Here is a 14,145-nt window from a genome sequence, read left to right as displayed (position 1 = left end):
GACAGCCGCGCTGGAATATGCGGATACGCATGAGGTGCAGGATAGCTAGCACCAGGCTTTTCATGCAGTCTACAGGTGCGTGAGCCGTTCTTACTTTGGGGCTATTTTCGACTAGGAGAGCACATGTTTCCGACGATTGTACCGAAGCTCATTGTGTGGAGATGTATACGTGTTGATTATTCATCCTGCATCTATTCGCACAAAGTAATTTGGTAGGTTTTGCATTTTCCGAGTGACCTTTCACTTGGTGATGAAGGTCGTCAGTTTCATATGGCCCAACTAGTCTGATGCTAACCTTCAGTGGTCAGTCGAAACATTTTGGGCAACGCACGCACAGGTAAGCCTAAGAAAACGTCTAAAAAACGTCTTAAAGGGCTTTCCGAATTAATTCTATTCACTGTCAGGAAGTTTCTGATCTCGACACGCCAACGAACTATTTTTCTTTTCTTCTTCGCCAATGCTGCACCAGCTAGTCGTGACATAACTATACACTACATCTTAATTGGACTAGGCTCGTGAAACGACTTGGCTAACATAGCGAGCCCGTTTTTTTTTTCAATCTAAGATGCTGCAAATCGCGTTACCAGTTCTTAAGTTTGCATGAGTGGCCTTCATGGTGGTAGGGATAAAGCAGTCTTCCAAAGGAGCGTCAAAAACTGCTGGTGGGGGCGGAGCAAATGTGTAACATCCGCCTGTTCACGAACGAAAACTAAGGAACACTTTAAGAGTTGTTAGAGAAGCTAAGTCGTCGGGGAAGAGTTGCGCTCCGATGCTTCTATTAGTTGACGTTTCTGTTAATTTCAGCATCGCAGTCTTACAGAGTCACTCGTTTATTTGTATATTAGCTCGCGCGGGTCTTTATTGGCATATCACATCGTTACCCTTCCTGTCTTGGGAATAGAGGAATCCGAGAGGTCCAGTGTTTGGGCACCAAGTGATGAGGCTTCTAGAGGTCGTCCTGCTAACGATAGGGCCAACAATGAAAAACCAAGCGGGCATGTCTTGTGAACATGATCTTACGGAACGGGTTACCATCGCCCGAGAAGCGCACGTCGGTACAAAAAGCAGAATCGCACGACGATGAGAGCGCCTGTTACCGAATGAAGAAGTCGCAACACGTTGATTACCGATGCCTACGCATGTCTGCGAGCCCTCACCGATTGCTGGTCATGAGGCCGCAACTTCGTTGCAGGCGTCGTTGCCGGCTGTTTTCTGACCGACATTTGATGCATATTACTTCGCGGCAGAAACTGGCGTTTACTTCACGCCGAAACTTAAATGGAACGTACACTTCGAGCAGTCAAAAGCTAAGGCTTGTCAAATAAGTGTCCAAAGATAATAAAGTCTCACGTCTTGTTGCATGTGAGATCCATCCTCGATTATGCCACTATGGTTTGGGACCCATATCAGGACTTTTTGAGGCAAGTAATAGAAAAACTTCAAAATCAGGCTGCACGCTGCGTCTCACGTGATTACAACCATTTTGAAAGTGTCACAGAAACAAAAGCATTGCTGGGCTTGGAAACGTTAACCACGCAGAAGAAAAAAATTGCCTTAAATTCTTCCACCGTATCTTCTATAATCAAGCAGGCACTGGTAGCCACAACTGTCTGTCGGAGCAAAGTCATGTCAGCTCAACTCAACCCCTCAAAGAAGGGGCGTTAATACAGTTGTAATGCGAACCGTTTGGCCACATCCTTCTTTCCACAAGCTGTCACAGACTGGAATTTGTTGCCAGAAGAATGTGTTTCATTGTCTAATAATCACAATTTTTGTTCCCACCTGTGTTTGTGACAATGCATTACTGTCTCAGTTTTAATTTTCTGTTATGCTTGAAAATGTTAACCTATTGTAAGTTCCACCTTGATGTTACTTGCTTTACACATTATTCACAAGTTTTGTTCTCACCTTTGTTTGTGACAGTGCATTACTGTCTCAGTTTTAATTTTCTGTTATGCTTGAAAATGTTAACCTATAGTAAGTTCCACCTTGATATTACTTTGCTTTATACATTTATTGCTTACTTGTGTGAACAATTTAACACACCTTTCTCCCACTGTCCCACGTGTGATAATGCCTTCGAGGTGACGCAGGTATTCTATAAATAAAGAAACGGCTATTGGACTCCCCTAAACGGCTTCGCTGCAATATATCATGTCTAGAATTGCATGTACTGAATACACTACCTGCGGAGCATGAAGAGAGCGTGATTGACTGGCAGAGAATAGGAAAGCCTGCTTACCGCACTGTAAAAGTCTAGTGAGCAGCTGACACCTCAACACTGTATGGAACGTGCAGTGCGGAAAAGCAGTGTGGAAAAGGAGGAGTAGGAATGGAAAGGTTACCGGAATGGCGAAGCTGAAGGTCCCTCTTCGAGAGCTCCACTAACAAAAGACGTTGCGGGGCAAGTTGGTGATGAATTATTTTTCTTTCTTATGAGAATAATCCAGAACTACTTATACTACGAGAATGCAGAAAGACATGACATAACCTTTACTGCGTTGAATACTTACTGCGTGTATCAATATACGTCAAAAAACAAAATGTTTATGCAGAAAACACAACTTATTCACACATATACTCGAAAGAAAAGCCACGTGAGCCTCTGTTTTTTTGGACGCCGTCTCACATCCCACGAAATTTTCCGTAACCTTGCGTTTCTCCGCGACTTTATCATTGCCAGTAGTACAATGTAATCGCAAAGTATCAGTCTTATTTTTCTTTCCTACGAAAGTAATCCAGCGCTACTTATATAAAGAGGACCCAGAAAGACATGACAGGATGGGCGTCCGTCCTGTCATGTGTTGCTGTGTGGGATGTGCGTCTGTGGCTGAAAAAATAAAGAAACTCACGAGGTTTCTCTACCCCGAGTATGTGTGGGAATAAGCTGTATTTTCCACATAAACATTTTCTCCTTTGATGTATATTCATACACGTAGTAAGTATTCGACGCAGTAAGGGTAAAAACAGACGGACTAAGGCTGCTGCTCGAAAACAAATGTGACGCTTTAGAACAGAAAGATGAAGATAACATATAGGTAATGCATGAAACGGTGACTAGGCCGATTTCAGAAGCGGCAATAAGCTTCCTAAGGAAAAAAGGACCTCAGGAAAGAAAAGGACCTTAGGAAAAAAAAGAATGCAAGCGGCTCACTCAAGAGGTCAGCTTGAATTCGCTAGACTGATAGAACTGGTAAACAAGAAGGAAGTTATCAATATTCTAAATTACAGCGTCCAAAAATGAGGAAGCAGTAAAATATGATCGGAACATTAAATCAGTGAGAAGAAAACTTGGCACAGGACCGCGCAGGATGTATGCACTGAAAGATAATTGCTGATGCTGCTTAGCTGCTCTACTTGCGATAATGTAGTATGAGCAGCGGAAGAAATAAATACTGAACCGTACAATACAACGAGCAGCCACAAAATCTTCACGGGAAGTAGTGCTGAACAGCATATAAAGGAACCTTCTATAACTAGTCAAGAAGCGATGATATGGCCTGAGATTGCAGCAGGATAACCGCAGAATAATGTGGAATAACAGTTCACCTATTCAAAGGAAGGATGATACATCATTGAAAAGCTTGTGGCCCTTTACACGCAATGCCTTATGAGTTGAAGTGTACTAGAGAGATGAAAAATTGCATAAATATTACTATCCATAAGAAGAGATATGTTAAAGATATAAAGAATAGCAGGCCAATTGCCTCTCCTTCAGTACTGTATCAAGCAATAAAACAAAATAATTTCTAATAGCACTAACTCAACACTTGAGTCAACCAAGAGAGCATGCTGGCTTCAGGATGATACATTCTACAAGGGATCATATCCATGTCATCAATCAGGTAGCTGAGAAATCCACAAAATACAATCAACATGTCCATATGGTCTTCATAGATTATGAAGAAGCATTTGATTCTGTGGACATGCCAGCAGTCATGGAGGCATCGCGACATCATGGAGTGAAGGAGTCATTCGGGAATATCTTCGTAAATGTGTACAAATGCACCGAAACAACCTTGGTTCACAAGAAAATTATATATTTACCTTTCAAGAAAGAGGTCACTATCTCTTGAATGCAATTCACTGCATATTTAAAAGAAGTATTCAAGCTATCAGAATGGAAAGACTTTGGAATGAGGATCAGCGGCGAATGTATCGGCAACCTTAGGTTTGCTGATTACATTTTCCTGTTCAGCAGCACTGGGTAAGAATGGCAGCAAGTGATCAAAGACCTTAATAGAGAAAGTGTCAGAGTGGGATTGAAGATTGTTATGCAGAAAACAAAGGTAATCTTCAATAGCCTGGCTCGGGAACAAGAATTTGTGATCGCCAGTCAGCCTCTAGAGTCTGTGCAGGAATACGTTTAGGTCAGTCACCCACAGGGCACCCTTATCATGTGAACGAAATTTACAAATGAATAATAATGGGCTGAAGTGCCTACAGCAGGCATTACCCAATCCCGACTGGAAGTTTACCACAGTCGTTGAAAAGTGTACAATCGTTGCAATTACCGCTGTTAACATATGGGGCAGTACCTTGGACGGTAACAGAGAAGCCGAGAACAAATTAAGGACCACACAGTGAGCGATGGAACCAAAAATTTCAAGCCTTACGTCAAGAGACAGGAAGAGAGCAGTGACGACCACATATTAAGGGGGGAAAGCCGATGTTCTAGTTGACCTTGAGAGAAAGAAATGGAGCTGGTCAAGCCCTGTAATGCGTAGTGCGGTGGCCCCTTAGAGTTAACAGGAAGGGTGCCGAGGGAACAGAAGTGCAGTCGAGGACGGCGGAAAGTTAGACGGGCCTATGAATTTACGTGATTTGAAGGCGCAAGTTGGGATCAGCTAGCGCATGACACGGGTAATTGGAGATCGCTGGGAGCGGCCTTCGTCGTGGGATGGACATCAATATAGGCTGCTCCTGCTGACGATGATCTTCATAAAAACTATATGGCATGTGGCTTACATGTGAAATTTTCATGCATATACTTCCCTTTTAATGCGCAAGCACACTTTGGCGAGTGCCCCAGCTCCGTCAGGTGAAAAGTCATCAGAAAAGAATCGTGCTTTGCGTCTCCACAAAAATGCATAATTTGCTACAACATTGAATCGTTGTAATAATGCAAATGTAGATGATTAGTAGCTTTATGAGCGATAAGGAACAATTTTAACCAAGATAGGTGAACATTGTCGGAGGCAATACCCATAGAGATACATAGTGCTCCTTAGAATGTGCATGGGGAAGCTGATAATATATATATATATATATATATATATATATATATATATATATATATAAAATAGGGTGGGCCAACTGAAACTTGGTGTGGGCCAACTTCAATTTGGGTGTGAGCCAACTTCACTTTTTGAGTGGGCAAACTTGAAATTTTAGTGTAGGCAAATTAAAACATGTGGTTGGGCCAAATTGAAGTTTGGGGTTAGGGGGGGGGGGGGGGGACTGGATGTGCCGCTACACATTGAAAAGCTGCTTTCTCTGAAAAAAATCCGTTTCTTGATACTTCATAGATCAATGAGCGCCATCTACTGGGCGTTCACCTGCAGCCCTTCGATGCATTTTATTGCGATAGCAATTATTGGGACACTCCAAGTGACTTTTTCCCCCCGCCTTGCGCTTCCGTGTTTGAGTTGAAGTTGAGGTCTTAACGGAAGCCCGTCTTGTCGAGTAGCATCATGAAGAAGGGCAAAAAGGACACCGACCACTAAAAGAATACAAGAGAGACTTTTCGGCTCCGCTCACGGGGACCTTGTACACAATGAAATCAAGGACGTGTGCTACCATGTTTATATGGCATTAAAACATGACGTAAGCAGCGCGTATAGGTGGGGTGAGGGTTCCCTCTTTCTGGTTGCGAGTGCTATCTGTCATTTGGATTAGGAGGGATTCGAAGTGTTATCTTGAAGTGAAATTTCTTTCTTTTTCGTTCTGATAGCTTGGCGTTATCCCAATCAATACCCTGTGGCCAAAGTGACCTGCATGTTCAGCGTAGGCGTTTGATGCCACTTTTCTCTTTTTCCCATCGTTGACATGCTGCTTCAACCGCTGTTCGAAATTGCCTGTCTCGCCGATATATACGCAGTCACAGTCTTCACATGGAATCCCTTAGACGATGCCAGGAAACTTTGGCTTCGGAAGTATGTCTTTCACGTTTACCAGCCGATGGCGTTATTTTTGGGATGGCACGTGAACTACCTGGACGTTATATCCACGTAGAACGCGGGCTAAGCCCTCGCTGACACCAGCCACATACGTTATGGGGGCGCGTTTTCTCGGGAGCACACAGTCAGGCCTTGGGGGCTGAGACAGATAACGTTCCATCGAGTGTACAAATGACCTCGGGTAGCCACATGCCGAGATATTTTGGTGCAGTTCTTGTAGGTCAGCAGCCTTACTTTGTGGCGCTGTGCAGATACGCTTGGTTCTTCCGACAAGAGACGCTACTACCGATCTTTCCTGGTTCACCGGGTGCCCTAAATTACAATGCAGATACCTGCCTGTGTGTCTGCTATTCCTGTACACGGAACGTGCCAGACTGTGGTGGTCACGTTTTGCAAGGACGTCCAGAAAAGGAAGCTGGCCATCTTCTGCGTACATATCGGCGAGACAGGCAATTTAGAACAGCGGTTCAAGCAGCTTGTCAACGATGGGAAAAAGAAAAAAGTTGCAGCAAACGCCTTGGCAGAGCCTGCAGGTGACTTGCGCCCCAGGATTGATTGGGATAACGCCAAGATATTAGAAAAACAAAGAAATGTGATTTCAAGACACCACTTCGAATCCCTCCTAATTCAAATGAAAGATAGCACCCTCAACCGGAATGAGAGAACCCTCCGCCCCCCCCCCCCTCTACACACGCTACTTACATCATGTTTTAAAGCCACATAAACATTGTATCGCACGTCCTTAATTTCATTGCGACCAAGGCTCCCGTCAGTGGAGCCTACACGTCTTTCTTGTATTCTTTTCGTGGCTGGTGTCCTTCTTTCTACTCTTGTTCACGTACCTGGGTTGAGCGAGAACATCGCAAAATAACAGTACATTTGAAAGGGACAGACGACGGCGCTTTCTCACCTCCTTCCTTTCCCTCAACGTATCCTTACTTGCGGCTATTTTGCGCTGTTTCTGCTGAAGTCATGAACCGATTAGCCGAAACGCAGTATTTCAGTGATTGAACAAACATTTTTATTATTATCCTCAGTTTAGGCCGCATTTATCATCTCTCATACGCACTGGTTGTTTATGCGTTTTACCGCTGCGTTTTTCACTATGGTTAACCATTTCGCCAATGTTTTCGTCTTGAGTTTTCCACTACGGTGCAATTGAAGGGCGTCTAATTACAGGCGAACTTGTTTTCGGACAAACTTATACTTCCTCCACATTCGGACGTTGTGTAGAACCTTTTCGATCCACTGCATGTGACTTGAGACCCGCGCGTAAAGCGGTGGCCTGTTTGGGGGGCATTTGTTCTGTCCCGCAGAAACAATTCCGAGTTGCACTGTTCTTCCATCGTCGCCCCTTAGGGTTAACGGTCCGCCTGAGTCCCCCTGTGGGTGACAAGGGAAGACATGATTATTGTGGGGGCACCATATAAAAACGAGTGTAAAACTGTTTTCTGATAAACTTTACTTTCAGCGAAGGTTTTGCTTTTGTAGCACAATGAACAACGGTCATAACAACTTTAGGCGTACTTGCAACGCGAAGACCTATTGTAGTATCATTTTTATGGGAAATGTTTCTTGTCGGAATAATGCTAATGAAGTAAAACATTTCATATTCTATACATCGGATCGGCAGAGTTGACGAAATAAAAGAAAATCCCACTGGACGTTTCAGCAATAATCATAATTTTTTTCTCATAAACTGCCAGAAGCTCAGTTACTTGTGAACGGCATGTGGCTATTCGTAGTTTCTAATTTACCAGCCTAATGACCTGCAATATGGCCATAAATAACCTCAAGATTATTATTGAGCCAGCCGATGCAGGTTCTGTGAATAAGGCAGCAGGCTCCATAAAAATTGAGCGCCGAGGCTTAAGCTCGAATTGATGCGAACCATGTACATTTGTGCAATTTCAATTGGAGCCATGTCCGCCTGCACCATAATGCTGATAAATTGTTTGATTGGCATTGTTGATGCACACATTTCTGACATATCTTTCTTTATATTTCTCGTTGTCCAATATCTTGAGCAAGAGATTACGATTCATACAGGAAATCATCGGACTTCAAAGTGCTAAAATAGCATTTGGCAGTGCTGTACACATCAAATCTACTGAAGAACTTGGGTCCCTTAGCTTACCCAGTATCTTTTATTAACTGGGGGCAATATCTTAATGGCCGCAAGCGGTCGTTCTCTGTTGGTTGTTGTTCTTAAAACTACATTACACTGATGTCAAGACAACCAGCAAAACGTAAAGGAGATGAAAGCAGCAGCCAACGTTTCAACTAGCAGACTTTTCTTTTTCAAGGCGACAAACGCTCTCCTCGGCACAGTATATCATCATCATCATCACCAGCCTGGCTACGCCCACTGCAGGCCAAAGGCCTCTCTCATACTTCTCCAACCAGCCCGGTCATGTGCTAATTGTGGCCATGTTGTCCCTGGAACCTTCGTAATCTCATCAACCCACCTAACATATTACCGCCCCCTGCTACGCGTCCCTTCTCATGTAATCCAGTCCGTAACCCTTTATGACCATCGGTTAACTTCCGCCCTGATAACATGCCCGACCTATGCCTATTTCTTTTTCAAGATTTCAACTAAGATGTAATTAACTCGCCTTTATTCCCCCACCCAATCTTCTCTCTTCTTATCCCTTAACGTTACACTCATCATTCTTCTTTCCATAGCTCATTGCGCCGTCCTCAATTTAGGTAGAACCCTTTTCTTAAGCCTCCAGGTTTCTGCCTCGTAGGGTAGTACTAGTAAGACAGCTGTTATACAGTTTTCTCTTGAGGAATTATGCCAACCTGCTGTTCATGATCTGCGAATGCACGCCAAACGCACCCCAGCCCATTCTTATTTGTCTCATTATTTCAGTCTCATGATCCGGATCCGCGGTCACTACCTTCCCTAAGTAGATAAATTCCCTTACCACTTCCAGTGCCTCGCTACCTATCGTAAACTGCTGTTCTCTTCCGAGACTGTTGAACGTTACTTTAGTTTTCTGCAGATTAATTTTTAGACCCACCCTTCTATTTCGCCTGTCGAGGTCAGTGAGCATACATTGCAATTGGTCCCCTTAGTTACTAAGCAAGGCAATTTCATCGGCGAATCGCAAGTTACTAAGGTATTCTCCATTAACTCTTATCCCCAATTAGACCATAGATAGCGGCAAAAGTGACAATAAATGAGACAATAAATGTAGTGGCAGAAGACAGTGCTCGTGAAAAAAGACTAAATATATTAAGGAAAGAAAGAAAAGGCTGAAAAAATAGGGAGGTGGCAATGATAAAGAAGTACAAAGAAAAAGAATAAATTCAATAACCCGACTAGGTATAACCAAGAGATCTATAGTTTGAAATTCAGCATTGCGAATGGCTCTTAAAGCTCCCTTTGAAGAGTTTATGCAATAAAAGTCCAATATTCCAAAATGCCCAAAGCGAATAAAAACCCATAGGCAAAAACTATGCCTAATTTAATGGCGTAGTTTGAAATTTAGCATACCGAATAGATTCTAAAGCTTCCTTCGAAACTTTTATGCCTGTTGGTTTTTATCGAATTTGGGACTGCCTAGAATATTGGACTTTTAGTGCGCGAGTGTTTCAAAAGGAGCTTTTTAATCATTTCGCTATGCGAAATTTCAAACTACAGGCAACAGCAGTAGGTTATTTTTCACTGAGTTGTTTAGTGCTTTCTTATTCTTTATTTATTATTGCGTTGTCAATAATATTCCAACTTCCCCGCCACCCTTTCTTTATTCATTCTTTTCGTACTTTTATTAATATGTGTTTTGAAGTGTACTGTTACCTGCCGAATCTACAGTGAGAAGTCAACCGGCTGAAATGTGGCACTACCTCACATTCGTTCACCTGCGTTCAGTAGCACATAAAATTTCTTTTCGATTGCGCACCCTCGGGGCTGTTAACCCACCCTCGGTCGTCACCTCGCCCATCCGCTTTACCCTCTTTCCCCTTTAGAAGAACAGTGTCTGTATATACTGTGCCGAAGACAGCATACGTCGTCTTGAGAAAGACAAGTCCACTTGTGGCTCCTGCTTTCATCTTGTTCATGTTTTACTCTCCGTCTTGAATTTTCATCTCCCGCATTCCACAAGTATTCTCTGGACTATTGTGAGGAGTATCACAAATCGTATGCTAGGATCATTATTATTTTTACATGCAATATTGACGCAGCTATCAAATTTTCTCATTCTGCTCCAGTTGGACCATTTTTTGGTGACTGTGTAAGGCCACAACTTCTCATCGGCCATGAAAGTAAATGATGCAAACATTTAATCAATTTGTTTTTAATCTCACTTATTTTTCAGTGCATTTGTGTTTCATATGCTAATTCATCTTATTTACCAAAACCTATGCACATTTTCTTGTTTCATTTTGTATATTGCTCCTCTATGCAGCAGGCAGTATAGTGTAAGTAACCGTAGTGGGCATTGTTAGCGCTGCTTCTTCAAGATGTTTTCTTATTATTATTGTTCAGAGACATATATAATCTCTAAATAAATGGAAACACCTTTAGCCTAAACCAAAGGGTGTTTTAAGCAACCCGACTCATTGATTACATTAGGGACAGGCAGGGGGAGGGGGGAGGAAATATCACCGCTTATTCGATCTATTCTTAACGCACCTAGATAATTAAGGAGTTATGTCCATGTGTAATTGACGCTGTACAACCTGGCGCCTCGATTGATATCTGAAGCCGAAGTCACCGTTTCAATTGCCTACTTACCGGACAGGCTCCACTGCCTATCCCGAAAGCACAGATTACAGGTCCAGGTGGGGCCTTTATCTTATTTCTGAATGTTCTTAGCTCATCTTGGCACCGCTTATCCGTGAGACCGACAACTTCAGCACGCCGAAGGCTCTTGCTGCCCTTTCCCGCTGGAGAAAGAAATGGAAAAAGGCACAAGGTGATTCATCTCTAGTTCCAGTCGGTGAAAAAAGGAATGCCTTCGTGAACGAGATGAAGTAGGGATGGGATTTAATCAGAAAGCAGACTTAATTTCAGAAAGTAGACTGCTAGCGTCGCGTATATAATGCGCGACGCTAGTAGTGTACTTTCTGAAATTAAGGTAGTCAAGCATCAGAGATAACGATGGAGCTGTCCACGAGCCACCTATTAAATCCGATGCGCTTGACACGCAGATAATGCACGATGCTAGTAACAAGGTCCGGTAACAAGGTAACAAGGACAACAAGGTCCGGCAAGAACATAGACAAGAGATAGTATGAAAGGTAACATTCGAGTGAGTTACAAATCCACCACGGGCGTCCAGCCCTGAGCGATAACTTTAGGCTGTTAGTGGTTAAAATTCGGTCCCCGAAAACTTATCAACAAGTAGAGTCGTGTGCAAAAGTTTAGAGACCACGGCATACGTAAAAAAACAAGATTTGTTTCCTCTAGCACACCCGTGCAAGGTCAAAAGACATAAAAGCATGGCACTCGTCAAGCAAGCGCATATGGACAGTACACTGGATTTCACATTTTATGCCTAAGCAGTGAAGAAAATAATTTAGTGGCACTTCTGGTCTTTGAACTTTCGCACTCGACTGTGCACGTGTCAGCAGCGTAGAAATGCTCCAGATGCCGACAAGAAAAAAGAAATTAGGAAGAACAAGCCCCAGTTGCTATCAAAATTGCGTTTAGCGTGCTTTGGGAGATATTAAAGAGTGTTACTAAAGACGTCTTTTATTGCGACCGAGCACACTGGAACGAAAAAATGATAGCCACAGCTCAGCTTATCTAATTGAGAAGGTATAGCTCCCTGTCATAAGGCAACTACTTATGTAGCCTTATGTAACGCTAACATTCGAGTGGGTTTCAAATAAACCACGCGCGTCCAGCCCTGAGCGATAACTTTAGGCTGTTAGTGGTTAAAATTCGGTCCCCCGAAAACTTATCAGCAAGTAGAGTCGAGTGCAAAAGTTTAGAGACCAAGGCATACGTAAAGAAACAATATTTGTTTCCTGTAGCACCCCCGTGCAAGGTCAAAAGACATAAAATTATGGCGCTCGTCAAGCAGGCGCACATGGAGAGTACACTGGATTTCATGTTTTATGCCAAAGCACTGAAGAAAAGAATTTAGTGGCACTTCTGGTCTTTGAACTTTAGCACTCGACTGTACACGTGTTAGCAGTGTAGAAATACTCCAGATGCCGACAAGAAAAAAGAAATTAGGAAGAACCAGCCCCAGTTGCTATCAAAATTGCGTTTAGCGTGCTTTGGGAGGTAATAAAAGGTTATATTAAAGACGTCTTTTATTACGACCGAGCACACCGGAAAGAAAAAAATGATAGCCTCACCAAAGACGCCCCGCTCAGCTAATCTAATTGAGAAGGCATAGCTCCCTGTCATGAAGCAAATACTTATGTAGCCTTTTTTATTTAGCCATTAGGCGTAACCCGCTGGTAGCATTTCAAATTCAAAATTTATTTGAATTCTGCCCGCATAAATAGAGACGAGTGAATTTTGAATTTTCTCGTAGGCCTGAACTGCCCGAGTTACCTATTGGGCATATATTCAGGAGATCAAGGCATAGAAGAATAAAGACGAGACATGTATTTTTTTTTTATCGGAGAATGCTAACTCCCATTCTTGCTTTTACAAAATCTGCGAAACCTGCTAGTGCGCTTCATCGTACATATACTCTCACCTAACCGAGATAGGGTCAGAATGGTAATAATGGAGCGTGAGAAAGCCTGCTCACGACATTTCTCGTATTGTACAGCCGTGCCTACAAATGCGTCCGTTTACCCACAAAAATTAAGGTGCCTTGACCGGAACCCCCTCCATAGTCCTCCTACTCGCCCCCAAAGAATGTTTTCGTCTTTATATACGAAGAATTTCTAAACTGCCTGTTTGACAATCTCGGCGAAAAATGTTCATGTTTTCGCTCATGTGTTGATGTTAAGCCAAACTAGCTGAAGTTCGTGTGGCAGTACTATAAGTTATCAGCCTGTCGCGCAGCCTTCTATGCAGCCTGCTGGACAGCCTTGTTGCCTTTCTTTTTTGTACAAATCTCGTTATTTCAAAGCACCGTCTGATCTCATTTTGTGCCTTTTTCTTTCTACATGACCTATACAAGCAATTATTACAACCCAAACCTTTCTCAGTGTTGCTTGCTACTTGAAAAATCCAGTACCTGAGATTGCGGGAAGGGCTGAAAGTAATCAACACATGCAAATGCGGAGTCGTTGACCAGACTCACCTGCGGTGGCTGGCAAAGCTAAAACGGCCGCCTACCATTTCTGACATTCGCAGCTAACCCACATCAAATATCTAGGCTGTTCGGTAACCGCACTGGCTCACCATAAATGTTCCTACGTGCCATAAGCTGCACAAAGGCCAAAATTACGTGATACAAATGTTGTCTAGGATATCAACTATCTCTTCCATTTAGCATTATCACACCGACATTAATTCCCTGCACCACATTTCTTCAACCATACCCTGCGTTCAATACTAAATTATTTTCTCACACTGAAGCCCTATCTGGAGACTGTGTCAGATGTGTGAATTTTCACAATGCATACGAAACTAAGGATGTGTAATAACCTATTTAATAGAAACAGGCGCTCAAAATACAAATAAAGTTCGCCTACGCGGAAGATTTCAATCAACGGGAGAGTGGGCACACGACCAGCTTAGGTGCAAGAAATAAAGATCGGGTACGGAGAACGTCAGGCTCGTAGAGACCGCTCCGAGGTAATCTCAGCTGCTTCAATGTAATCGGTGATATCCCATAGTCACTCCCGTTACCGTGGGCACTGCGCCCCTCATGCTGCCTCGCGGGGAGGCTCAGGCGAGAGCTTCTGTCACGCATTTTTCTTCCCCAAAAATAGCCCCAAGAGGGAAATCTGGTAAGTTTTTGGTGGAAAATTTTGCTTCGAAACGTGCATTTGCCAAGATACTATACGTAGGTCGAAGCACTTTGCTTCATCTTTGTAT

At 43.1% G+C, this 14,145-nt stretch overlaps 1 protein-coding gene across 1 annotated transcript in view; it reads right to left on the bottom strand.

Annotated features, from left to right (window-relative positions):
* Positions 1-7,177: 7,177 nt before the first annotated feature.
* Positions 7,178-14,145, bottom strand: part of LOC135907648 (chymotrypsinogen A-like) — a 31,888-nt gene continuing 24,920 nt past the window's right edge. Inside the window, exons 7-8 of the mRNA XM_065439345.2 lie at positions 10,927-11,078; positions 7,178-7,562 (exon numbers count right to left, since the gene is read on the bottom strand). Of these exons, the coding sequence (XP_065295417.1) occupies positions 7,353-7,562; positions 10,927-11,078 (362 nt within the window). The 3' untranslated portion in view covers positions 7,178-7,352. The remainder of the gene's footprint in view (positions 7,563-10,926; positions 11,079-14,145) is intronic.

This window comes from Dermacentor albipictus, chromosome 10 (assembly GCF_038994185.2).
Source record: "Dermacentor albipictus isolate Rhodes 1998 colony chromosome 10, USDA_Dalb.pri_finalv2, whole genome shotgun sequence".
In the NCBI taxonomy this organism is placed as follows: domain Eukaryota; kingdom Metazoa; phylum Arthropoda; class Arachnida; order Ixodida; family Ixodidae; genus Dermacentor; species Dermacentor albipictus.
This window is presented reverse-complemented; position numbering and strand designations above follow the sequence as displayed.